The sequence below is a fragment of the Perognathus longimembris genome, chromosome 6 (assembly GCF_023159225.1).
Source record: "Perognathus longimembris pacificus isolate PPM17 chromosome 6, ASM2315922v1, whole genome shotgun sequence".
In the NCBI taxonomy this organism is placed as follows: domain Eukaryota; kingdom Metazoa; phylum Chordata; class Mammalia; order Rodentia; family Heteromyidae; genus Perognathus; species Perognathus longimembris.
Genome location: NC_063166.1, coordinates 85,326,961 through 85,351,648, shown reverse-complemented (window position 1 = coordinate 85,351,648; position 24,688 = coordinate 85,326,961). Strand labels below are relative to the sequence as shown.

The 24,688-nt window shown below is 71.8% G+C and overlaps 1 protein-coding gene across 1 annotated transcript in view; it reads left to right on the top strand.

Annotated features, from left to right (window-relative positions):
• The window catches only part of Lama5 (laminin subunit alpha 5), a 49,145-nt gene that overhangs the window by 17,714 nt on the left and 6,743 nt on the right, over window positions 1–24,688 (top strand). The window contains 64 exon segments of the mRNA XM_048349428.1: window positions 1,143–1,283; window positions 1,367–1,504; window positions 1,579–1,713; window positions 1,803–1,937; window positions 2,146–2,283; window positions 3,092–3,144; window positions 3,372–3,471; window positions 3,571–3,623; window positions 3,717–3,822; window positions 4,113–4,212; window positions 4,330–4,486; window positions 4,649–4,787; window positions 5,012–5,154; window positions 5,234–5,340; window positions 5,445–5,598; window positions 5,776–5,904; window positions 5,906–5,937; window positions 6,014–6,122; window positions 6,363–6,460; window positions 6,539–6,713; window positions 6,715–6,741; window positions 6,891–7,017; window positions 7,365–7,504; window positions 8,217–8,229; window positions 8,232–8,331; window positions 8,432–8,582; window positions 8,584–8,644; window positions 9,271–9,323; window positions 9,325–9,476; window positions 9,840–9,957; window positions 9,959–9,985; window positions 10,073–10,213; window positions 10,298–10,421; window positions 10,424–10,455; window positions 10,798–10,881; window positions 10,883–10,900; window positions 11,000–11,083; window positions 13,500–13,655; window positions 13,657–13,725; window positions 15,412–15,525; window positions 15,679–15,753; window positions 15,755–15,807; window positions 16,041–16,121; window positions 16,213–16,270; window positions 16,272–16,428; window positions 16,701–16,739; window positions 16,742–16,800; window positions 17,070–17,250; window positions 17,404–17,563; window positions 20,679–20,745; window positions 20,748–20,831; window positions 20,909–21,019; window positions 21,204–21,260; window positions 21,263–21,317; window positions 21,808–21,953; window positions 21,955–22,005; window positions 22,501–22,701; window positions 22,863–22,979; window positions 23,524–23,559; window positions 23,562–23,680; window positions 23,877–23,982; window positions 23,985–24,020; window positions 24,135–24,237; window positions 24,363–24,473. Coding sequence (XP_048205385.1) covers window positions 1,143–1,283; window positions 1,367–1,504; window positions 1,579–1,713; window positions 1,803–1,937; window positions 2,146–2,283; window positions 3,092–3,144; window positions 3,372–3,471; window positions 3,571–3,623; window positions 3,717–3,822; window positions 4,113–4,212; window positions 4,330–4,486; window positions 4,649–4,787; window positions 5,012–5,154; window positions 5,234–5,340; window positions 5,445–5,598; window positions 5,776–5,904; window positions 5,906–5,937; window positions 6,014–6,122; window positions 6,363–6,460; window positions 6,539–6,713; window positions 6,715–6,741; window positions 6,891–7,017; window positions 7,365–7,504; window positions 8,217–8,229; window positions 8,232–8,331; window positions 8,432–8,582; window positions 8,584–8,644; window positions 9,271–9,323; window positions 9,325–9,476; window positions 9,840–9,957; window positions 9,959–9,985; window positions 10,073–10,213; window positions 10,298–10,421; window positions 10,424–10,455; window positions 10,798–10,881; window positions 10,883–10,900; window positions 11,000–11,083; window positions 13,500–13,655; window positions 13,657–13,725; window positions 15,412–15,525; window positions 15,679–15,753; window positions 15,755–15,807; window positions 16,041–16,121; window positions 16,213–16,270; window positions 16,272–16,428; window positions 16,701–16,739; window positions 16,742–16,800; window positions 17,070–17,250; window positions 17,404–17,563; window positions 20,679–20,745; window positions 20,748–20,831; window positions 20,909–21,019; window positions 21,204–21,260; window positions 21,263–21,317; window positions 21,808–21,953; window positions 21,955–22,005; window positions 22,501–22,701; window positions 22,863–22,979; window positions 23,524–23,559; window positions 23,562–23,680; window positions 23,877–23,982; window positions 23,985–24,020; window positions 24,135–24,237; window positions 24,363–24,473 — 6,396 coding nt within the window.

The window sequence follows — 24,688 nt, the reverse complement described above, 5'->3', positions numbered from 1 at the left end:
CCGCCACAGCTGCATAAACACGTCCTTTTACGGTCTATGCCAGATGGACAGATACACCACTTACTTTCCCAGTCTCCCTCCAGTTGTTGGAAACTTAGGTCCTTTCCCTTCCCTGTCTCCCCCGCTTTTTTGGGGGGTGGGGGAGGGCGGCACACTGGGTTTAGGACTCGGGGCCTGTGCTCGCTAAGCCAGTGTGCTCCCATTTGAGCCATGCCCTCCCTCTGTCTTTCTGTTTCCATGATGTCAACTAGGGTCTGTGTTTGTGGGACCAGCCTAGACCGCAGTCCTGTGTCGGCTTCTCACGTCGCTGGGCTAGCAGGCACCTGTCACCGCAGCCCGTTTCTATGGGGGGAGATGGGCTATCACAAAAGTTTTGCCTGGCTGGCCTTAAACCGAGACCACAGGCGTGAGCCCCCGGCACCCAGAAGGATGGCTTCTTTTTCATAGGAGCGTGTTTAGGTTTTCATTGTAGTGCAGGAGCAGACAGTAAATGTCCCTGGATTCTGCCCGGCTGTGCAGCTTCTGCAGCTTTGCTAGGTTGCAGCAGCCACAGACCACCTTGGAGCCAGGGGGCTGGTGTTGCTTCCCGTACAACATTATTTATAAAACCCTTGCACTGTAGTTTGCCAAATCCATGGTGTACGCTATGAAAATTCTTCCTTTCTCCGTGGGTCCATGGTAAGCATTCAGAAGTTACTCAGGGTCGTGGAATATTGCACGTTTAATCTGTGTCTTGTACAGTGGATTACTGCCTTTCCTTAACGTCAATTGTCTCCTTGGGTCTACATCTGTAAGTGAGACTGGTTGGCGGCTTTTCTTTTTCTTTCTTTTTGCCAGTCCTGGGCCTTGGACTCAGGGCCTGAGCACTGTCCCTGGCTTCTTTTTGCTCAAGGCTAGCACTCTGCCACTTGAGCCACAGCGCCCCTTCTGGCCGTTTTCTGTATATGTGGTGCTGGGGAATCGAAACCAGGGCTTCATGTATACAAGGCGAGCTCTCTTGCCACTAGGCCACATCCCCAGCCCCTTGGGTTACATTTTATTTGTGGCTTGTGAACCGTGCACAGCACAAGTGTGAGCGCCACCGGTGTTCCGGGCGGAAGGGGCGGGGCCGCGGGTGTTGAGCTCCCGCCCCTCCCTCGCAGGCTGCGACTGCAGCGCGGGCGGGACGCTGGGCAACGCCTGCCGGAAGGACCCTCGCGTGGGCCGCTGCGTGTGCAAGCCCAACTTCCAGGGGGCCCACTGCGAGCTCTGCAGGCCCGGCTTCTACGGCCCCGGCTGCCAGCGTGAGTGCCACCCCGCCCCGCCCGCCCGCCCGCCCGCCCGGGCCCCGCGCCCGCCCGCCGACCGCAACCCTCCCCTCCCGCAGCCTGCCAGTGCTCCAGCCCCGGGGCGGACGGCGGCCTCTGCGACCCGGGCTCCGGCCAGTGCCGCTGCCGAGCGGGCTTCGAGGGAGCCGCGTGCGACCGGTGCGCCCCCGGCTACTTCCACTTCCCCCTCTGCCAGCGTGAGTACCCGCCCCTCCGCCGGGCTCGGAGGGGGGCCCCCGGGCCAGAGCCCCTGACGCGCCCCGCTCCCCAGGGTGTGGCTGCAGCCCCGCGGGGACCCTCCCCGAAGGCTGCGACGAGGCCGGCCGCTGCCCCTGCCGCCCGGGGTTCGAGGGTCTGCACTGCGATCGCTGCCGCCCGGACCACCACGGCTACCCCGACTGCCGCGGTGAGCGCAGGGGCCGGGGCGGGACGGAGCCGGGCTCCCCGCACGCTCCCCGCCCGGGCCGCAGCCTGAGCCCGCGCTGTCCTCCGCAGCCTGCACCTGCGACCCCCGCGGGGCGCTGGACCAGCTCTGCGGGGCGGGAGGGGCCTGCCGCTGCCGCCCGGGCTACGCCGGTGCCGCCTGCCAGGAGTGCGCCCCCGGCTTCCACGGCTTCCCCGCCTGCCTCCGTGAGTGTCTGCGGGGGGCGGGGGGGCGGGGGAGGGGCAGGCGCGGCCCCCGCCCCGCCCTCACCCCGCCCCGCCCTCACCCGCCCCGCCCTCACCCCGCCCCGCCCTCACCCCGCCCCGCCCTCACCCGCCCCGCCCTCACCCCGCCCCGCCCTCACCCCGCCCCGCCCTCACCCCGCCCCGCCCTCACCCCGCCCGCCTTCCGCAGCCTGCCAGTGCTCCGCCGAGGGCTCCGTGCACACAGCCTGTGACCCCCACAGCGGGCAGTGCAGCTGCCGGCCCCACGTGACGGGGCTGCGCTGCGACGCCTGCGAGCCCGGCGCCTACGACTTTCCCCACTGCGAAGGTGAGCTGGGGGCACGCCGGGCGTCCGTGTCCACGGGGGTGAGCCGGGGGCACGCCGGGCGTCCGTGTCCACGGGGGTGAGCCGGGGGCACGCCGGGCGTCCGTGTCCACGGGGGTGAGCCGGGGGCACGCCGGGCGTCCGTGTCCACGGGGGTGAGCCGGGGGCACGCCGGGCGTCCGTGTCCACGGGGGTGAGCCGGGGGCACGCCGGGCGTCCGTGTCCACGGGGGTGAGCCGGGGGCACGCCGGGCGTCCGTGTCCACGGGGGTGAGCCGGGGGCACGCCGGGCGTCCGTGTCCACGTGGGTGAGCCGGGGGCACGCTGGGCGTCCGTGTCCACGGGGGTGAGCCGGGGGCACGCTGGGCGTCCGTGTCCACGTGGGTGAGATGGGAGCACGCTGGGCGTCCGTGTCCACGTGGGTGAGCCGGGGGCACGCTGGGGCATCCGTGTCCACGTGGGTGAGCTGGGTGGGCAGGCTGGGGGCGTCCAGGTCCATGTGTGTCCAGTACCGTTCACACTTAGAGTGCCTTCCTGAGGTCCATTCCACGCGTACAGTGCTGTGTGTGTGTGTGTGAGTGTGGTCTGTGCCCCTGTGGCTCTCTGCGTGCTTTCTGGTGCTCACGCTGGTGCTCCCCTGGCTGGGCTGCATGCATTCTCACAGATGCTCTCGTGTGGGTGCGTGTCTGTGTGCGTGGGGAGGTGCTGTGGAAAACAGACGTGTAGCCGCGGGCCACAGCTGATGGTCCTCTGAGGACGTAGGTTCTGGCTGGCCCGTCACCGGGGAGTGACTCTGACTTGCTTATCTCTAGCTGGTTCCTGTCACCCTGCAGGCCTGGCCCCGGCCCATCCTTCGCTTCCTGAGGTGAGCACAGGGCCGTCTTCGGGTGGGAATGTGCCGGGGGCCCCTGGCCAGCTCTCAGGGCCCAAGCCCCACGGGACCCTGGCATCCTGCCGTTCAGTTGCCGGGGCAACCGCGGGGCGGGCCCCGCGGTGCCTCTCGCTGGCCCTTTGTTCTTCCGGGTGACCCTGGGGCTTGAGGCACGGCCGCGGAGCCGAGCGTTCTCACGCCGTCTCTCCCGTTCCTGCCAGGGCCCCTGCGTGTGCCGGGCTCACGTGGAGGGGCCGAGCTGCGATCGCTGCGAGCCTGGGTACTGGGGGCTGAGCCCCGGCAGCCCCGAGGGCTGTACCCGTAAGTTTGCCTTCGTGCGGGTGTCGGGGGGGGGTGAGGGGGGATGCCACCCGTGCCTCCCGCCCCCCGAGTTCCTCAGACCTGCTCTGCCGTCCCCAGGATGCAGCTGCGACCCCAGGGGCACGCTGGGAGGAGTGACCGAGTGCAGGCCGGTGAGCGCGGACCGCGGGGGATCGTGGGGCGCGGGAACGCGGGCCGGCGGGCTGCAGCCCCCCCTCACTGCCTGCCTTCTCTCCTGGCCCCAGGGCAGCGGCCATTGCTTCTGCAAGGCCCACGTGTGTGGGCACGCCTGTTCCGCGTGCAAGGATGGCTTCTTCGGGCTGGACCGGGCTGACTACTTTGGCTGCCGCAGTAAGCGTCCACGGGCCGGTCCTCAGGCCTCGTGGGAGGCGGAGGCCCAGGAGAGACGGTGGGTGGGCCGGGCGTGGCGAGGGGGGGCCAGGTAGGTTCCGGGCACCCCGAGGCCCCGCGTCTGCCCCGGCCTGAGGGCTTCTGCTCGGCCCTGGGCTCCTGGCGGCCGTCGCGAGTCTACCCCAGTGCTCCCTCCCCCGAGGCGGCACCGGAGCCCCGGCGGCTCCCGAGGGTGGCGGTGCTCAGCGGGGCGCGCGGCTGGGCGCCATCTAACCTCCTCCTCACCGCAGGCTGCCAGTGCGACGTCGGGGGCGCTCTGGGCCAGGGCTGTGAACTGAAGACGGGGGCCTGCCGGTGCCGGCCCAACACCCAGGGCCCCACCTGCAGTGAGTGAGTGACCGCGGCCGCCCCTGAGGCTCGGGGGGGGGCGGGGGGGCGGGCGGTCCCCAGGGACCGGGTGGCCCTGTGGGTCCCGGCCTGCCTCACCCACACCCTGCGGCCCGGCAGGCCGGCGAAGGACCACTACCTGCCTGACCTGCACCACCTGCGGCTGGAGCTGGAGGAGGCGGCCACGCCCGAGGGCCGCGCCGCGCGCTTCGGCTTCAACCCCCTGGAGTTCGAGAACTTCAGCTGGAGGGGCTACGCGCACATGGCTCCCATCCAGGTGGGCGCCGGCCCGGCCCGTCTCGTCCCGCGGCCCTGTGCTGCCCCGCGGCCGCGTCGGCAGGCATGGCCCTGGCGGTGGCAGGGGGCGGGGGCGCGGTGGGCCCCTCGCGTCGCGCACAGGGCCCAGGCCGCCCCTGACACTGCGCGCCCGCCCCTCCAGCCCCGGATCGTGGCCCGGCTGAACGTGACCTCTCCCGACCTCTTCCGGCTGATCTTCCGCTACGTCAACCGCGGGCCCAGCGGCGTGAGCGGCCGCGTCTCCATGCTGGAGGAAGGCAAGCTCGCCGCCTGTACTAACTGTGAGTGCGGCGGCCTGCCCCGCCTGCCCCGCCTGCCCCGGCACCCCCCTCCCCCCTTCCCCACCCCCTCCCCTCCCCCCCCCCCCCCCCGCGCCATTCCCCGCTCCGCCATCCCTCCCGCTTCACGACGGCGGGCGGGCCCTGGACCGCACCCGCGCACCTTGGGGTGGGGGTGCTGGGGTTGGGCCCAGGCGGGGGCCTCCCTCCCCCCTTCCCGTCCCCAGGCACGGAGCAGAGCCAGCCCGTGGCCTTCCCGCCCAGCACCGAGCCTGCCTTTGTCACGGTGCCCCGGAGGGGCTTTGGGGAGCCCTTTGTCCTGAACCCCGGCATCTGGGCCCTGGTTGTGGAGGCCGAAGGCGTGCTCCTGGTGAGGCGGGGGCCGTGGGGGGGGGGAGGGGGCGGGCCCCGGGCCCCAGCGCCTCAGCGCCCCCTCCCGCCCTCCCCAGGACTACGTGGTTCTGCTGCCCAGCGCTTACGACGAGGCGGCGCTGCTGCAGCTCCGCGTGACCGAGGCCTGCACCTACTGGCCGTCTGCACAGCGTGCGCGGGAAAAGTAGGGGCCCGCGGGGGCGGGGAACCCCGAGCCCCCCACCCGCGCCGCCCGCCGGGGCGCCGGGGGTCCCTGCCTGCCGCTGACCGCGGCCTCTCCGTCCTCAGCTGCCTTCTCCACACCCACCTCCCCCTGGACGGCTTCCCCTCGGCCGCGGGGCTGGAGGCCCTGTGTCGCCATGACAACAGCCTGCCCCGCCCCTGCCCCACCGAGCAGCTCAGCCCCTCGCACCCACCTCTGGCCGCCTGCCTGGGCACCGACGTACGTGTCCACCGGCCCCGGGGGCCCGGGAGGGCGGGTGGGACACGGGGGTGGGGCCGGGCCGCCGGGCGGGTTCCTACCTGACCCGGCCCGCCTTCCGCGCGCTCCACAGACCGGGTCAGCCCTTCCTCCGGCCCGGGGTAGGCGGTCACCCTCCCCTCCCCTCCCCTCCCCCAGGTGGACGTCCAGCTTCCGGTGACGGTGCCCCGGCCGGGCCGCTACGCCCTGGTGGTGGAGTACGCCAACGAAGGCCCGCCGCAGGAGCTGGGCGTGGCCGTGCACACGCCCCAGCGGGCGCCCCAGCGGGGGGGCGCTCACGCTCCACCCCTGCGCCTACAGGTGGGCGCGGGCCGGGGGCTGTGCCGGCCCGGGGGCCCGCCCCCGCTGCCCACCCACTGACCGCCCCCTCCCCCAGCACGCTGTGTCGCGGCCCCGCCCTGGACTCCCAACACCACGTGGCCGCCTTCCACCTGGACTCGGAGGCCAGCGTCCGCCTCACCTCCCAGCAGGCGCGCTTCTTCCTGGTGAGGCCCCGGCCCTGGCCCCGAGGGCTGGCCTCCCCCCCCACGCCCTCCCCTCCCTCCCCCTCCCCCGGCTTCTTCCACCCACATAGGGGGCAAGGAAGACAGTAGGTGCCCATGGGAGCTTTATCAGAGCCGGTCCCGGGCCTGGAGGGGAGGGAGGGCGGGCGGGCGGGCGGGCGGGCCGCTGCGGGGAGGGATCCCGAGGGGGCCGGTGGGCTGCATCTGGTGTCTGCGACCCAGCACGGCGTCACCCTGGTGCCCGCGGAGGAGTTCACCACGGAGTTCGTGGAGCCCCGCGTCCACTGCGTGAGCAGCCACGGCTCCTTCGGACTCCGCAGGTAGGGGGCTGGGCGCCGCGGGGCGGCAGAGGGCGCGGCGGCCGGGCGGGCCCCGGCTCACGCCCGCCTCCGCCCCAGGGCCGCCTGCCAGCCCTCGCGCTTCCCGAAGCCGCCGCGGCCCATCGTCCTGCGCGACTGCCAGGTGCTGCCGCTCCCTCCGGACCTCCCTCTGACCCGCTCCCAGGAGCTCGCCCCCGGAGCCGCCCCGCCCGGGCCCCAGCCCCGGCCCCCCACGGCCCTGGACCCCGACACCCGAGCCCACCCTGCTGCGCCACCCCCAGGTGAGGGCCCGGTGGGGCGGCCGGGGCGCGGCGTCTGGGGGCGCCGACCCCTCGCCTCCACCCCGCGCAGGGGTCCAGCAACGCGGGGGGCCGGCCCGGGACCCCGGGGGCCCCCGCCCCTGCCCGCTCACTAGAGCCTCTCCCCGCAGGGCACCGTGGTCTTCACCGCCCAGGTGCCCACCCCGGGCCGCTACGCCTTCCTGCTGCATGGGTTCCAGCCGGCCCACCCCACCTTCCCCGTGGAGGTCCTCGTCCGCGGGGGCCGCGTCTGGCAGGGTGAGTGGCCGAGGCCCGAGGGCGCGGGCCGGGCCGCGGTCCGATGCCCTGGGGCCGCGGCAGGCCCCCGCCCCCACGCCGCCCTCCCCGTGCGTGGCTGGGGCGGGCTCGGGGCTGAGGGGCTGCAGGGTCCCGGCGGGCAGCTCCGGAGCACGCGCCTGCCTCCGCACCTCACCGCGCCCTGGGCCCAGGACGGGGCGGGGGGCCAGGGGGGGGGGGGGCGGCGGCATGTGTCCTGATCGGCCCCTCGGCTCCGCACCTCACCGCGCCCTGGGCCCAGGACGGGGCGGGGGGCCGGGGGGGCGGCAGCGGGCGTCCTGATCGGCCCCCTCGGCTCCGCCCTCCAGGCCATGCCAACGCCAGCTTCTGCCCCCACGGCTACGGGTGCCGCACACTGGTGTCGTGCGAGGGCCAGACGGTCCTGGACGTGACCGACAGCGAGCTCACGGTGACCGTGCGGGTGCCCGCGGGCCGCTGGCTCTGGCTGGTGAGTCCCAGGGCTGAAGCCCCTCCCTCGGTCTGCTGCCATGCCCCCCCCCCCCATGCCAAGACCGACTGTAGTCACTTCTGCCCCTGGGGACCTCATCAGGTGGGGCTCCAAAGGGACCCCCCTACCCCCGGCCCGTGATGTCTCAGAGGTCCTCCCGAGAGGCAGGCCCAGGACGGGGACCAGGGACTCGGGAGCGGCAGGCAGGGCGTAGAGCAGGTGCTGGCTTCCTGCCGTCCCCCTCAGGTGGGTGGAGGATGGGGGGGGCAGTGTGGTTTGGGCTGCTTGCAGGGCCCCGGCCCTGGCAGCGTTAGGGGCCGCAGTCTCCTGACCGGGCCCTTTGCCGGGCCCGTGGTGACCGGGCCCACCGTGACCGGGCCCACCGTGACCGGGCCCACCGTGACTGGGCCCTTCGCCGGGCCCGTGGTGACCGGGCCCACCGTGACCGGGCCCACCGTGACCGGGCCCACCGTGACCGGGCCCCTGGTGACCGGGCCCCTGGTGACCGGGCCCACCGTGACCGGGCCCCTGGTGACCGGGCCCACCGTGACCGGGCCCTTCGCCGGGCCCGTGGTGACCGGGCCCACCGTGACCGGGCCCACTGTGACCGGGCCCACCGTGATCGGGCCCTTTGCCGGGCCCGTGGTGACCGGGCCCACCGTGACCGGGCCCCTGGTGACCGGGCCCACCGTGACCGGGCCCCGCTCCCCAGGACTACGTGCTGGTGGTCCGGAGGACGCCTACGGCCCCGGCTACCTCCGCGAGGAGCCCTTGGACAAATCCTACGACTTCATCAGCCACTGTGCTGCCCACGGCTACCACATCAGGTGGGCAGGGTGGGCGGGGCCTGAGCTGGGAGCCCAGGCGGGGGGGGGGGGGGCAGGGGGGAGGGCTGACTACCAGCCTGGCCCCCTCCTCTCTACGTAGCCCCAGCAGCTCCACCCCATTCTGCCGGAGCGCCGCCGCCTCCCTCTCTCTCTTCTACAACAACGGGGCCCGGCCCTGTGGCTGCCACGAGGCGGGTGCCACGGGCCCCACTTGTGAGCCCTTCGGGGGACAGTGTCCCTGCCGGGCCCACGGTCATCGGCCGCGACTGCTCTCGCTGTGCCACCGGCTACTGGGGCTTCCCCAACTGCAGGCGTGAGTACCCCGGTGCACCGGCCGGCCCCGCGGGGCTTCCCCACTGCAGGCGTGAGTACCCCGGTGCACCGGCCGGCCCCGCGGGGCTTCCCCACTGCAGGCGTGAGTACCCCGGTGCACCGGCCGGCCCCGCGGGGCTTCCCCACTGCAGGTGTGAGTACCCCGGTGCACCGGCCGGCCCCGCGGGGCTTCCCCACTGCAGGCGTGAGTACCCCGGTGCACCGGCACCAGGCCCCCAGGCCGGCCCCGCGGGGCTTCCCAGGTGCGGGGCACGGGAGGCAGGGCTACTGGCTGCTCCCCAGTGAGGACCTGCCCGGGGACAGGACGCGCCGGAAGGGGCGGCCAGGGGAGTGTGCGGGAGCCTAGCAGGCCAGCTTGTGGCCTCGGTGCCGGACACCCATCTTGTGGGGCTGTCTAGAACGTTCTGGGAACCCGCCGGTGCTTTGTAGCCCTTGTCAGGGTGTCCGCCGCAGAGCTGCTGCCCGAAGCCCAGGGTCCTGCGTGTGCGTGGCTGGGGCAGGAGTTGCGGGCTCTGCCCACCACGCCCTACCGTCCGCGGCTGGGCAGAATGGGGCCGAGGGGTCAGGTGTGCTAACGAGGATCCCCCCCCGCCCCCCCCCCCCCAGCCTGTGACTGCGGCGCCCGCCTCTGCGATGAGCTCACGGGCCAGTGCATCTGGCCCGCCGCGCACCGTGCCCCCCGACTGCCTGGTCTGCCAGCCCCAGACCTTCGGCTGCCACCCCCTGGCCGGCTGCGAGGACTGCAACTGCTCCGGGCCCGGCGTCCAGGAGCTCACCGACCCCACCTGCGACACGGACAGCGGCCAGTGCAGGTGAGCCGCGAAGCCCGGGGCCCGGGGGCGGCCTCACCCCGTTCGGTGCCTAGCGGACCCCGAGTCGGGGGCTCTGCGTGCTCTCACCTTTGCCGGCAAGCTGGGAGGAGAGGCGGGTCGTCCCGGCTCCTCGGGAGGCTGAGGTCCGGGGCTCGAGGTTCAAAGCCAGCCCCGGCAGGGAAGTCTACGCGGCTTTATCGCCAATGAAACAGCAGGAAGCCGGAAGTGGGGGACTGGCTCGGGGGGTAGAGGGCCCGCCTTGAGCAGACGAGGCCAGCGAGAACGAGGCCCGAGTTCCGGGCCCACGGCCCCCCAGACACAGCCCCGGCAGGCCGGCAGCTCAGGGCGTCGTCTGCCCCGCAGGTGCAGGCCCCACGTGGCGGGGCGCCGCTGCGACACCTGCGCGCCGGGCTTCTACGGCTTCCCCGGCTGCCGCCCCTGCGACTGCCACGCGGCGGGCTCCGCGCCCGGCGTGTGCGACCCCCCTCACGGGCCGGTGCCGCTGCAAGGTGAGCGCCGCGCGCCCGGCCCCCCCCCCCGGCCCCCGCCGCCAGCCAGCGCGCCGCCGGCGGACGCCCCCCTTCTGCCGCCCCCAGGAGAACGTGCAGGGCCCCAGGTGCGACCGGTGCCGCGTGGGCGCCTTCTCCCTCGACGCCGCCAACCCGAAGGGCTGCACGCGCTGCTTCTGCTTCGGGGCCCACGGAGCGCTGCCGGAGCTCACCCACGTTCGCCACGAGGTACCCGCGGGGGGCGGGGCCGGGGCCCCGGGCGGAGGGCACCGCGGGAGGCACCCCTCCTGACCCCCCCCCGTGCGCCCCCAGTTCGTGGACATGGAGGGCTGGACTCTGCTGAGCGGCGACCGGCAGGTGGTCCCCCACGCGCGGCGGGAAGGCCTGCTGCTGTACGCGGACCTGCGGCACGTGGCCCACGCCCTCCCCGAGCTGTACTGCAGGCGCCGCCTTCCTACCTTGGAGATCGGGTGAGCCCAGGCACCGGGTTCGGGGGACGCACGGTAGGGCGGCCCCGCTCCCCAAAAACTGTCAGGCGTGCGGAGCCTGGCCGGGGTGGCCGGGGCGCGCGGGGTCTGCCGCGGCAGGAGCCGGGGCTCTCCCCGCCCAGGGTGGGTGCTCCAGGGAGTGCTCGCGGGCCGGCGGCAGGGAAGGGGGGAGGCCACTGTTCCGGGTCTCTGAGGCCCGTGCCAGGGAAGGGGGGAGGGCCACTGTTCCGGGTCTCTGAGGCCGTGGCCAGGGTCTGGCAGGTCTCACACACACACACACACACACACACACATCATACACACACACTCATGTCCCGGCTCCAGGTGTCCTCCTACGGCGGGACCCTCCGCTACGAGCTGCACTCTGAGACTCAGCGGGGAGACGTCTTCATCCCGGCCGAGAGCCGGGCCGGATGTGGTGCTGCAGGTGACAGGGCGGGGGGGGGGGGGCTCGGGTGGGGCGGGCGGGCGGAGCGGCCCCTGGGGCCTGTGCTCATCCGTCCGTCCCCCCCCCCGTGTTGCCCAGGGCAACCAGATGAGCATCGCTTACCTGGAGCCGTCCTACCCCACGCCCGGCCACGTTCACCACGGGCGGCTGCGGCTGGTGGAGGTGGCGGGGCCACGGGAGGCCCAGCCCACCAGGGCAAACGGCCCAGCGGCGGGAGGGGGTGTCGCGGGGCTGCTGACGGGCAGGAGTGGGGGCTGGCTGCGGGGCACCGGCTGTGGGGTGGCCTGGGCCCTCCGTCCGGTCACCCCCTAAACGAGAGGCTTCGCGGGCACCTGCCGGGCTCTCGGCCGCCTGGGTGAGCGGGGAGCAGCTTCACGCGGCTCTTGTCCTCGGCTCCCTCCTGTGGGCTGACCGTTTCTCTGACTCGTGCTCTTTTCCTTGCCTCTGAGAGGAGTCAGGGGCATCTTTCTGTCTGTACCCCATTCTTGCGCCCCCCCCAGCCCCCCGTGTCTGCGATCCCAACGGTTTGCCCCCTGGTGGAGCTCTTGCCTGTATGCACAAGGCCCTGGACTAACTCTCCCCTCCATGGAAGAAGGAATTGTACTTACCAGATGAGCTAGGGGAGACTCCGAGATGCAGAGCTTGTGAGCTCATCCTAGACTTTACTGTTTAAATTGCCTTTAAGCCAGGCACACTCCTGTAATCCCAGTTACTCAGGAGGCTGACATGTGAGGATCATGGTTTAAAGCCAGCCCTCAGGAAAGTCTGCGAGACTCATATCCCCAGGAAGCTACTCAGAAAAAGCCTGACACTGGTGGTTCACACCTACAACCCGGCTGCTCAGGAGGCTGAGATCTGAGGATCAAGATCAAACTCAGCCCAGACAGGAAACGTCCTTAAGCCCTTCTCTCCAATTAACCACCAAGAACAGCCAGAATTGGAGCTGGGACTCAAGTGGTAGCCTAGGCTGTCAGCCCCAGGACCGTGAATTTATAAATAAACAGATGAATAAATAAAACCAGTGCCTAAAAAGGGCTGGAGATATGGCTTAACAAACAGTAGAGTTCCTGCCTTGCAAGTTCAAGGCCTTGAGTTCAAGTCACCCCCAAAAGAAAGATATCTTCGGATGAGCAGTTCATATACACTTAACGGCATTTGAGGTTTATCAGCTTATCCATTTTTTCAGGGTAGTGTTCTCACATTCTGTGTAAGAAGTTTTTCTCTCACAGGTCAGAAAGCACTTTACTATATTCTAAGATGCATTTCTGCCCATTTTAGTTCTTGACACACGTGGAGTTTGCGTTGTTGTGTGAGGTAGGGGCTAGCTGCTCGTTTGCAGGTGGAAGTCTCGCCCCCGCGATCTGTGTGAGCCTCCGTCCCCACGCGAGGCTCTGCCCTGCGTCTGTGTGAGCCTCGGTCCCCACGCGAGGCTCCGTCCTGCGTCTGTGTGAGCCTCGGTCCCCCACGCGAGGCTCCGTCCTGCGTCTGTGTGAGCCTCGGTCCCCACGCGAGGCTCCGCCCTGCGTCTGGTGTGAGCCTCGGTCCCCACGCGAGGCTCCGTCCTGCGTCTGTGTGGAGCCTCGGTCCCCACGCCAGGCTCCGCCCTGCGTCTGTGTGAGCCTCGGTCCCCACGCGAGGCTCCGCCCTGCGTCTGTGTGAGCCTCGGTCCCCACGCCAGGCTCCGCCCTGCGTGTGTGAGCCCTCCGTCCCCACGCCAGGCTCCGTCCTGCGTCTGTGTGAGCCTCGGTCCCCACGCGAGGCTCCGTCCTGCGTCTGTGTGAGCCTCGGTCCCCCACGCCAGGCTCCGTCCTGCGTCTGTGTGAGCCTCGGTCCCCCACGCGAGGCTCCGCCCTGCGTCTGTGTGAGCCTCGGTCCCCACGCCAGGCTCCGTCCTGCGTCTGTGTGAGCCTCGGTCCCCACGCGAGCCTCCGCCCCACGCCAGGCTCCGTCCTGCGTCTGTGTGAGCCTCGGTCCCCACGCCAGGCTCCGTCCTGCGTCTGTGTGAGCCTCGGTCCCCACGCCAGGCTCCGTCCTGCGTCTGTGTGAGCCTCGGGCCCCCACGCCAGGCTCCGCCCCGCGTCTGTGTGAGCCTCCGCCCCCACGCCAGGCTCCGCCCTGCGTCTGTGTGAGCCTCGGTCCCCACGCCAGGCTCCGTCCTGCGTCTGTGTGAGCCTCCGTCCCCACGCCAGGCTCCGTCCTGCGTCTGTGTGAGCCTCCGTCCCCACGCCAGGCTCCGCCCCGCGTCTGTGTGAGCCTCCGTCCCCACGCGAGCCTCCGTCCCCACGCCAGGCTCCGTCCTGCGTCTGTGTGAGCCTCGGTCCCCACGCCAGGCTCCGTCCTGCGTCTGTGTGAGCCTCGGTCCCCACGCCAGGCTCCGTCCTGCGTCTGTGTGAGCCTCGGTCCCCACGCCAGGCTCCGCCCGCGTGTGTGTGAGCCTCCGTCCCCACGCCAGGCTCCGCCCCGCGTCTGTGTGAGCCTCCGCCCCCACGCCAGGCTCCGCCCCGCGTGTGTGTGAGCCTCGGCCCCCACGCCAGGCTCCGCCCTGCACTCCCTCCTCTCCCTTGGGTGTCGTTCCCAGGGGAACTTCCGGCACGTGGAGACCCACAATGCTGTGTCCCGAGAGGAGCTCATGATGGTCCTGGCCGGCCTGGAGCAGCTGCAGATCCGCGCCCTCTTCGTGGGCAACGCCGTGTCCCTGCGTGGGGTGGCCCTGGAGGTGGCCGGCGCGCAGGGCGGGGGGGCCTCCGGCCAGCGCGGTGGAGGTGTGCATGTGCCCTGCCAGCTACCGCGGGGACTCGTGCCAGGTACGGGCCGGGCGGGGCCGAGGCTCCTCCGGGTCTGCGCCTGCTCTCAGCGGCTCCCCCACCCCGTCCCGGTGCCCCCGCCCGCGGTCCTCACCGCCCTTTACTCTCGCGGCCCCTCCCCCGCCGCGCAGCGCTGCCTTCCCAGCCACTCACTGCCCCCGCCTGCCACCCGCCAGCCGCCCTAGCCTCCCCCTCACGCTTCCCCGCGGCTCCTCTGCTCGCGGCCCTGCGTAGCCCAGAGCAGCTCCTGCCTTTTGAGGAGGCTCGCGGCTGACCCCTGCTAGGAGGAGGCCCTCGGGGTGGAGGAGGGCCGGCCCACACCGAGGTGCTGCCCCGCAGGCTCCAGGTCTGGTCCTTCCTGACTCACGATGGCTGCGAGGCTCTGGGAGCTGGCGGCCCGGTCCTGCCCCAGCCCAGCCCCAGCCCTGCCCCAGCCCAGGCCCACCTCAGAGCTCCTGACTGCAGCCCCGCCCTGCCCCAGCCCAGCCCAGCCCTGCCCCAGCCCAGCCCACCTCAGAGCTCCTGACTGCAGCCCGGCCCTGCCCCAGCCCAGCCCACCTCAGAGCTCCTGACTGCAGCCCAGCCCTGCCCCAGCCCAGCCCACTCAGAGCTCCTGACTGCAGCCCCAGCCCAGCCCCAGCCCTGCCCCAGCCCAGCCCACCTCAGAGCTCCTGACTGCAGCCCCGCCCTGCCCCAGCCCCAGCCCAGCCCACCTCAGAGCTCCTGACTGCAGCCCAGCCCTGCCCCAGCCCAGCCCAGCCCTGCCCCAGCCCAGCCCACCTCAGAGCTCCTGACTGCAGCCCAGCCCTGCCCCAGCCCAGCCCACCTCAGAGCTCCTGACTGCAGCCCCAGCCCAGCCCCAGCCCTGCCCCAGCCCAGCCCACCTCAGAGCTCCTGACTGCAGCCCCGCCCTGCCCCAGCCCCAGCCCAGCCCACCTCAGAGCTCCTGACTGCAGCCCCGCCCTGCCCCAGCCCCAGCCCAGCCCACCTCAGAGCTCCTGACTGCAGCCCAGCCCTGCCCCAGCCCAGCCCACCTCAGAGCTCCTGACTGCAGCCCCAGCCCAGCCCCAGCCCTGCCCCAGCCCAGCCCACCTCAGAGCTCCTGACTGCAGCCCCGCCCTGCCCCAGCCCCAGCCAGCCCACCTCAGAGCTCCTGACTGCAGCCCGGCCCTGCCCCAGCCCAGCCCAGCCCACCTCAGAGCTCCTGACTGCAGCCCGGCCCTGCCCCAGCCCAGCCCAGCCCTGCCCCAGCCCAGCCCACCTCAGAGCTCCTGACTGCAGCCCGGCCCTAGCCCAGCCCCAGCCCAGCCCTGCCCCAGCCCAGCCCACCTCAGAGCTCCTGACTGCAGCCCGGCCCTGCCCAGCCCCAGCCCAGCCCTGCCCCAGCCCAGCCCACCTCAGAGCTCCTGACTGCAGCCCGGCCCTAGCCCAGCCCCAGCCCAGCCCACCTCAGAGCTCCTGACTGCAGCCCGGCCCTGCCCCAGCCCAGCCCCAGCCCAGCCAGGCCTGACCCAGCCCGGGGCTCCTGACGGCAGCCCGGCCCTGGCCCTTGGGCTGCAGGGTGTGGTGCCCTGGCTGCCAGCGGGCCCTTGCTGGGGCGTGGGGAGACCTCGGGTCTGGCACGCAGCAGCCCCCCAGCATGGAGCTGGCACCCCCCCAGTCACTGGCACCCTTCGCCTTCCCCAGGAGTGCGCGCCCGGCTTCTTCCGCGACGTCAAAGGGCCCTTCCTGGGCCGCTGCGTCCCTTGCCAGTGCCACGGCCACTCGGACCGCTGCCTCCCGGGCTCCGGCATCTGCGTGGTGAGTGGATCCGGGTGGGGAGCAGCCGCCGAGACGCAGGCCGGCCGGCCACGGAGACGCCCGCGGGCCTAGGTCCGCGGGGGAGGGGGTGGCGGGGGCGGGGGCGGGCCGCCGTCGGTCCCGCTCACCGGCGTCCGCGTCTGCGCCGCCCAGGGCTGCCAGCACAACACGGAGGGCGACCGCTGCGAGCGCTGCCGGGCCGGCTTCGTGAGCAGCGGGGCGGGGGACCCCCGCCGCGCCCTGTGTCAGCTGCCCCTGCCCCCTCGCCGTGCCGTCCAACAAGTACGCCGCGAGCCCCTCCCCGCGTCCCTCCCCCGCCCCTGCTGCCGGGAGGCCGGGAGGGGCGGGGCCGGGGGAGGGGCGTGGTGGGGCGGGGCCGGGAGGGGGGCGTGGTGGCGGGGCCGGGGAGGGGCGGGGCCGGGAGGGGCGGGGCCGGGAGGGGCGTGGTGGGGGCGGGGCCGGGCCCCGGGAGGGCGGGCCGGCGGCCTGACCGGCGTCCTCCCGTCCGTCCACAGCTTCGCCGAGGGCTGCGTGCTGCGCGGGGGCCGCGCCCAGTGCCTGTGCCGGCCGGGCTACGCGGGGGCCTCCTGCGAGCGGTGAGCGGCGGGCGGGCCGGGCCGCGCCCCCGGGGGCGGGGGTGGGGGCGGGGCCGCACCCTGACCGCCCCTCCCGCCCTCCGCGTGCCAGCTGCGCCCCTGGCTTCTTCGGGAACCCCCTGGTGCTGGGCAGCTCCTGCCAGCCCTGTGGACTGCAGCGGCAACGGGGACCCCAACATGATCTTCAGTGACTGCGACCCTCTGACCGGAGCCTGCCGCGCCTGCCTGCGCCACACCGCCGGCCCCCGCTGCGAGGCCTGCGCCCCCGGCTTCTACGGGGACGCCCTGCTCCCCGGCAACTGCACCCGTAGGCAGGGGCGGGGCTCCCGGGGACCCGGGGACCTCAAGGGCACAGGCCCTGTGAGCTGGGCAGTGCCGGGGTGGAGGCCAGGACCCCGTCCTGGTCGGATTCGAGCTCCCCCCACTCCCCCCCTCCCCCCGTCACGATCACTCGGGTCCCCTCAGGCTTTGGGAGGAGAAGACCAGGCTCCCCCAGGGAGGCGGCCGCCCGGGGGGGTGAGCGGGAAGGCGGGAGGACGGCTGGGGTGGCCCGCGAAGTCAAGGCAGCCCTTCCCTTAGGGTGCGACTGCTCCCCGTGCGGAACCGAGGCCTGTGACCCAAGACCGGGCGCTGCCTGTGCAAGGCAGGCGTGGCGGGGACTCGCTGCGACCGCTGTCAGGTGGGTGGGGACTGGGGGCGGGGGAGACTGCTCCCCGCATGCAGGCTGACGCGGTCTTCCCCACGGTGCCTGGTGGGGGCAGGGGGGCCAGGCTGGGAGAGCCTGGGGCCTGGTCACCCCCCCACCCCCGCGGGGAGGGGGCCCGAGCCCGCGGGCCTCGTGGCGGGGAGGGGGCCCGAGCCCGCGGGCCTCGTGGCGGGGAGGGGGCCCGAGCCCGCGCCCCAGGTGGTTCCTGGGCCTGGCAGGGCATCTCTGCGCCTCTCCTGCAGGAAGGGCACTTCGGCTTCGAGGGCTGCCAGGGCTGCCACCCTTGTGCCTGTGGGCCAGCGGCCGAGGGCTCCCAGTGCCACCCCCAGAGCGGGCAGTGCCGATGCCAGCCAGGGACCACGGGACTCCAGTGCCGCGAGTGCGCCCCCGGCCACTGGGGGCTCCCGGAGCAAGGCTGCAGGCGTGAGTAGAGGCAGGGACACAGGGGGAGGGCCACGGGGGGATGGTCACGGGGGGAGGGCCACGGGGGGATAGTCAAGAGGGGAGGGCACGGGGGGAGGGCCGCAGGAGGCAGCACTGGCTGGCGGGCGCCGTGCTCACCGCCCCTCTCCACAGGCTGCCAGTGCCCAGGAGGCCACTGTGACCCGCGCACGGGCCGCTGCACCTGCCCCCCGGGGCTCAGCGGGGAGCGCTGTGACCAGTGCAGCCAGCAGCACCAGGTGCCCGTGCCCGGTGGGCCGGGCGTCCACGGCGTCCACTGCGAAGGTGCAGCCCCGCCCCGCCCCGCCCAGCCCCGCGCCGAACCCACACCCACCTCAACCCTGGCCCCCAGGGGGCTTCCGGCTGCCTCCGTGGCCTGGGGAGCCTCGTGCCTCCCTCCTGTGGCCGTGGTCCCCTCTGCGGGCACCCCCTTCCCAGCAGTCTAGTGGGCACTGCCCAGGCCGGCTTCCTGTACCCACCCTGTTCCCCGGGACCCCATGCCAGCCTCTGCCCCTCCACCTTGACGCCTTCCGCTCAGTCTCTGCCCGCCCCGTGACCCCTGAGCTGCACCTCTCTGTCCTGTGACCTCTAGCACGTGGCCCGGCTCCATGTTGACCCATCCACTCCACACTGACCCCTTGCCGCCCTTCCTGCCCTAGCCCGGCCCCTCACTGACCCATGACCCACGACCCACGCAGTGTGCGGCCGCTGTGTGGTTCTGCAGTGCGATTCTGCGGTGTGACCACGTGTGGTTCTCAGTGTGTGACCGCGTGTGTTCTGCAGTGTGTGATACCGTGTGTTCTGCAGTGTGTAACCACTGTGTGGTTCTGAGTGTGCAACCGCCGTGTGGTTCTGAATGTGTGACCGTGTGTGGTTCTGAGTGTGACACTGTGTTCTGCAGTGTGCGGCCGCTGTGTGGTTCTGCAGTGCGATTCTGCGGTGTGACCACGTGTGGTTCTGAGTGTGTGACCGCGTGTGTTCTGAGTGTGTGACCGTGTGTGTTCTGCAGTGTGTGACACTGTGTGTTATGAGTGTGTGACCGCGTGTGTTCTGCAGTGTGACCACTGTGTGGTTCTGAGTGTGACCGCGTGTGTTCTGAGTGTGACCGCGTGTGTTCTGAGTGTGTGACCGTGTGTGTTCTGCAGTGTGTGACACTGTGTGTTATGAGTGTGTGACCGCGTGTGTTCTGCAGTGTGACCACTGTGTGGTTCTGAGTGTGACCGCGTGTGTTCTGAGTGTGTGACCGTGTGTGTTCTGCAGTGTGTGACACTGTGTGTTATGAGTGTGTGACCGCGTGTGTTCTGCAGTGTGTGACCGCGTGTGTTCTGCAGTGTGTGACCACTGTGTGGTTCTGAGTGTGACCGCGTGTGTTCTGAGTGTGACCGCGTGTGTTCTGAGTGTGTGACTGCGTGTGTTCTGCAGTGTGACCACTGTGTGGTTCTGAGTGTGACGGCGTGTGTTCTGCAGTGTGTGACACTGTTATGAGTATGTGACCGTGTGTGTTCTGAGTGTGACCGCGTGTGTTCTGCAGTGTGTGACACTTATGAGTGTGACCACGTGTGTTCTGAGTGGGACCCGCGTGTGTTCTGCAGTGTGTGACCACCGTGTGGTTGAGTGTGACCGCCTGTGTTCTGCAGTGTGACACTGTTATGAGTGTGTGACACCGTGTGTTCTGAGTGTGTGACCGCGTGTGTTCTGCAGTGTGTGACCACTGTGGTTCTGAGTGTGACCGCGTGTGTTCTGAGTGTGTGACACCGTGTGTTCTGAGTGTGACCGCGTGTGTTCTGCAGTGTGTGACCGCATGTGTTCTGCAGTGTGTGACCACTGTGTGGTTCTGAGTGTGACCGCGTGTGTTCTGAGTGTGTGACACCGTGTGTTCTGAGTGTGTGACCGCGTGTGTTCTGCAGTGTGTGACCACTGTGGTTCTGAGTGTGACCGCGTGTGTTCTGAGTGTGTGGACACCGTGTGTTCTGAGTGTGACGCGTGTGTTCTGAGTGTGTGACACCGTGTGTTCTGAGTGTGACCGCGTGTGTTCTGCAGTGTGTGACCGCATGTGTTCTGCAGTGTGTGACCACTGTGTGGTTCTGAGTGTGACCGTGTGTGTTCTGAGTGTGTGACACGTGTGTTCTGAGTGTGTGACCGCATGTGTTCTGCAGTGTGTGACCACTGTGGTTCTGAGTGTGACCGCGTGTGTTCTGAGTGTGTGACCGCGTGTGTTCTGAGTGTGTGACCGCGTGTGTTCTGCAGTGTGTGACCACTGTGGTTCTGAGTGTGACCGCGTGTGTTCTGAGTGTGACCGCGTGTGTTCTGAGTGTGTGACCGCGTGTGTTCTGAGTGTGTGACCACTGTGTGGTTCTGAGTGTGACCGCGTGTGTTCTGAGTGTGTGACACCGTGTGTTCTGAGTGTGTGACCGCATGTGTTCTGCAGTGTGTGACCACTGTGGTTCTGAGTGTGACCGCGTGTGTTCTGAGTGTGTGACACCGTGTGTTCTGAGTGTGACCACGTGTGTTCTGAGTGTGACCGCGTGTGTTCTGAGTGTGTGACACCGTGTGTTCTGAGTGTGTGACCGCGTGTGTTCTGCAGTGTGTGACTGCATGTGTTCTGCAGTGTGTGACCACTGTGTGGTTCTGAGTGTGACCGCGTGTGTTCTGAGTGTGACCGCGTGTTCTGCAGTGTGTGACACCGTGTGTTCTGCAGTGTGTGACCACCATGTGGTTCTGAGTGTGTGACCGCGTGTGTTCTGCAGTGTGTGACACTGTGTTATGAGTGTGTGACCGCGTGTGTTCTGAGTGTGTGACCGCGTGTGTTCTGAGTGTGTGACACCGTGTGTTATGAGTGTGTGACCGCGTGTGTTCCGCAGTGTGTGACCACTGTGTGGTTCTGAGTGTGACCGCGTGTGTTCTGCAGTGTGTGACCACTGTGTGTTCTGAGTGTGACCGCGTGTGTCCTGAGCGTGTGACCGCGTGTGTTCTGCAGTGTGTGACCGCGTGTGTTCTGCAGTGTGTGACCACTGTGTGGTTCTGAGTGTGACCGCGTGTTCTGCAGTGTGTGACACCGTGTGTTCTGCAGTGTGTGACCACCATGTGGTTCTGAGTGTGTGACCGCGTGTGTTCTGCAGTGTGTGACACTGTGGTTCTGAGTGTGACCGCGTGTGTTCTGAGTGTGACTGCGTGTGTTCTGCAGTGTGTGACCGCGTGTGTTCTGAGTGTGTGACCGCGTGTGTTCTGCAGTGTGTGACACTGTTATGAGTGTGTGACCGCGTGTGTCCTGAGTGTGTGACCGCGTGTGTTCTGCAGTGTGTGACACTGTGTTCTGAGTGTGTGACCGCGTGTGTTCTGCAGTGTGTGACACTGTGTTATGAGTGTGTGACCGCGTGTGTCCTGAGTGTGTGACCGCGTGTGTTCTGCAGGTGTGACCACTGTGTGGTTCTGCTCCTGGATGACCTGGCGCGGGCAGACGCCCTCCTCCCCACCATCCGAGAGAGCAGCTTCGCAGCCTCAACACCAGCTCGGCGGCCTGGGCCCGGCTGCAGCGGCTGAACGACTCCATGGCGGACCTGAAGGTGCCTCCACCGCCGCCGCCTCCCTCCCTCCCTCCCCGCCCCACTCGGCACAGACCCTCACCTCCTGCTCCCCCCAGACCCAGCTCCGAGGCCCCCCAGACCCCCGCCACGAGGCAGTGCAGCGGCTGCAGACGCTGGAGCAGCAGAGCGCAAGCCTGGCGCAGGGCGTACAGCAGCTGGACGGCCAGGCAGGACCCCGAGACCCTGCCCCCGAGTGCCCGGTCCCCCTCCTCCCGGGAGCGCCCCCCGAGGCGCCTCGCCTCGACGCGTCCCCCTTTGCCGGCCACGCCGTGCCCCGGGCCGTCCCTGTCACCCGGGCGGTCCCCCCCGCCGGGCTCCCCCGCCAGCTGTGGCTGAAGGTCCCATCCACAGGCCACCGGAGCCCAAGGCCGGGCGGGGCGGCTGCTGGACAGCACCGAGGCCACGCGGGGGCCGGGGCGCAGGCGCTGCTGGAGACGATCCGCGCCGTGGACCACGCCCTCCGCGGTAGGGCTGGCTCCAGGCAGGGAGGGCCGCTGGGGCGGAGGGGTGTCCTGGGGTCCCCTCGAGCCTGTCCTCGGAAAACGGGCAGGGGTGCACGTTTAGCTGTGTGGCGGTGTGGTTGGGATGGGGCAAGGGGCCGGTGAGCCCCGGTAGACAGCGTGACACGGGCCAGGCTTCGAGCCACATTCTCACCAGCTGCCACTGCTCGACGGCCAGCAGGCCGTGCACCCGCGGGATCGGGGCCTGCGCTGAGGCCGTGGACCGGGCCTAGCCCGGGAGTCCAGGGGAGGGGTCACTCTAACTGAGCGTGACCCGGCGGGGGGGTGGGGGAGCCGGGCGGCCGCGCCGGGGTCTGGGGTGGGGGGTGGGGGGACACACAGAGGGGCAGCAGGTCGGGGAACTGCCCCGAGTGCGGCAGGCTGGAAGCCCACGCCACGAGCCGGCCTGGCAGCCGCCCTCTCTGAGCCCTGACCTCCCCCCCCCCCCCCCCCAGAGCTCGCAGCCCAGATGGGCCACCTGTCCCCAGCCAACGCCTCGACCCCCTCGGGGGAGACGCTGAGCTGGCTGCTGGCGGAAGCAGAGCGGCTGCTGCGGGAGATGCGGGCCCGGCGCCTGGGGGCCCCCCGCGCCGGGGCCGAGGGCCGAGCTGGCTGAGGCCCAGAGATGTAAGTGGCGCCGGGGGCCCCGCGGGGCCGGGAGGGCCGGGGCGCGGGCGGGGGCAGGGAGGGCCGGGGCGCGGCGGGGCCGGGAGGGGCCGGGGCACGGCGGGGCAGGGAGGGCCGGGGCGCGGCGGGGGCAGGGAGGGCCGGGGTACGGCGGGGCAGGGAGGGCCGGGGGCGCGGCGGGGCAGGGAGGGCCGGGGCGCGGCGGGGCTTGGAGGGCCGGGGTGCGGCGGGGCAGGGAGGGCCGGGGGCGCGGCGGGGCCGGGAGGGCCGGGGCGCGGCGGGGGCCGGGAGGGCCGGGGCCCCGCGGGGCAGGGAGGCCCGGGGCGCGGCGGGGGCAGGGAGGGGCCGGGGCGCGGCGGGGCCGGGAGGGCCCGGGGCGCGGCGGGGCCGGGAGGCCCGGGGCGCGGCGGGGCCGGGAGGGCCGGGGGCGGGGCTGGGAGGGCCGGGGGCCCCGCGGGGCAGGGAGGGCCGGGGCGCGGCGGGCCGCGGGGTGACGGCGCCCCCGCCCGCTGCGGGGCCAGTGCTCTCCCCGCGTGCAGCAGCACCTGGCCGGCCCCCGGGGAGCAGAACCGGGCGCTGTCCACCGCGCCTCCGCGGCCGGCTGGCCCAGCACGGGGGCCGGCCTCATGGACCTGCGGGAGGCCCTGAACCGCGCGGTGGACACCACGAGGGAGGCCGAGGAGCTCAACAGCCGCAACCAGGCGCGGCTGGAGGAAGCCCTGGTGAGGGCCCCCCCCACTCCGCCCCCCCCACTCCGCCCTCCCCCCCTCCGCCCCCCCCCACTCCGCCCTCCCCCCCTCCCGCCCCCCCCCACTCCGCCCTCCCCCTCGCTCTCTGCTCGCGCCTTCCTGCCGCCCTCACGGCCTCTGCCCCACCTCCCCAGCAGCGGAAGCAGGAGCTGTCCCGGGACAACGCCACGGTGAGGGCCGCCCTGCAGGCCGCCTCCCGGACGCTGGCCCGCGCCACCGAGCTCCTGCGCGGCATGGATGCGGCCAAGGAGGTGAGCCCGGCCCCGCCCCACGCTGCCGCCCCCTCCGGGGGGCTCCCTCCCGTGACGGAGCCGCCCCCCGCCCCTCCACCTGTCCGGACACCCCGCCCCCGCCCCTCCACCCGGACACCCCGCCGCCCTTCCACCCGGACACCCCGCCCCCCCGCCCCTCCACCCGGACACCCCGCCCCCGCCCCTCCACCCGGACACCCCGACGCCCGCCCCTCCACCCGGACACCCCGCCCCCCGCCCCTCCACCCGGACACCCCGCCCCCGCCCCTCCACCCGGACACCCCGCCCCCGCCCCTCCACCCGGACACCCCGCCCCCCGCCCCTCCACCCGGACACCCCGCCCCCGCCCCTCCACCCGGACACCCCGCCCCCGCCCCTCCACCCGGACACCCTGCCCCTCCACCCGGACACCCGCCCCCGCCCCTCCACCCGGGACACCCGCCCCCGCCCCCGCCCCTCCATTCTGCACACCGCCTGGACCCCAGGTTCGGTGGGTGCTGCAGGAGTGAGGCGCGTCCTCCAGCCCGCCCCCGCCCCCCCCCAGGACCTGGAGCACCTGGCGGCCAGCCTGGACGGCGGCGCGCGCCCCCCCTGCTGCGGAAGATGCAGCGCTTCTCCCCCGCCGGCAGCAAGCTGGCCCTGGTGGAGGCCGCGGAGGCCCACGCACGGCAGCTCGACCAGCTGGCGCTCAACCTGTCCAGGTGTGCGGGGGGCCGGGCCCCTCCCGGGGGTGCAGGCCACGCCCAAGGGGGACTCCTCTGGGAGCGATCCCGGAGGGAGAAGCAGCGTCCCCACCTGGCGGGCAGAGGGGCAGGCCTGGGGCCGAGCCTGGGCGGGAGAGCGGGGTGCGCAGCCCCCCTACACCGTGGCGCGCCCCCCCCCCCCCGTCCACGGCAGCATCATCCAGGGCGTGAACCAGGACCGCTTCATCCAGAGGGCCGTGGAGGCCGCCCGCGCCCACAGCACCATCCTGCAGGCCGTGCAGGCGGCGGAGGAGGCCGCCCGCCCAGGCCCAGGGGCAGGCCGGGGCGCGCATGGGAGGTGAGGCCCCGCCCCCCCGGGCTCCCGCCCCCCCGGGCTCCCGCCCCCCCCGGGCTCCCGCCCCCGTCCTGGCTGCCGCGGGCGGGCCGGCCCTCACCCTGTCCTCGCCCGCAGCTGGTGGTGCGCCGGGGCCTGGCGGGCCGCGCCCAGCAGCTGCTGGCCAACAGCAGCGCCCTGGAGGAGGCCGTCCGGGGGCAGCGGCGGCGGCTGGGCCTCGGTGAGTCCGGGCTGTTCAGGGACCGGGGTCCCCGGGCTGTCGCGAGGGGTCTCGGCCCTTCCCGGGTGGGACTCGGGGTCGGAGGGCCGGGCGAGGTTCCCGGCTCCGAGCTTCCTCTCCCGCAGCGCGGGTCGCCCTGCAGGGCGCGGGGACCCAGATCCGAGACCTCCGCGCGCAGAAGGACGAGCTGGCCGCCCGCATCCGGGAGGCGCAGGCCATGCTGGCCATGGACACAGGTGCGTGGCTCGTTCCCCGCGCCTGCCGCCGTGCCTCCGTGCCCAGGAGGGCCCCCGCCCGGGGCCCTGGCACACAGCCAGTGCCCCCCGTGGCCCATGAGCCCCTGCGAGCCGGGCACTCGGGCGGGCAGGCGCAGGGGCGGGCAGGCGGGGCCGCTCGGGAGGAGCGGCCCGCAGTGGGGCCCATGCAGCGGGGCGCGGGGAGGCCTTGGGGT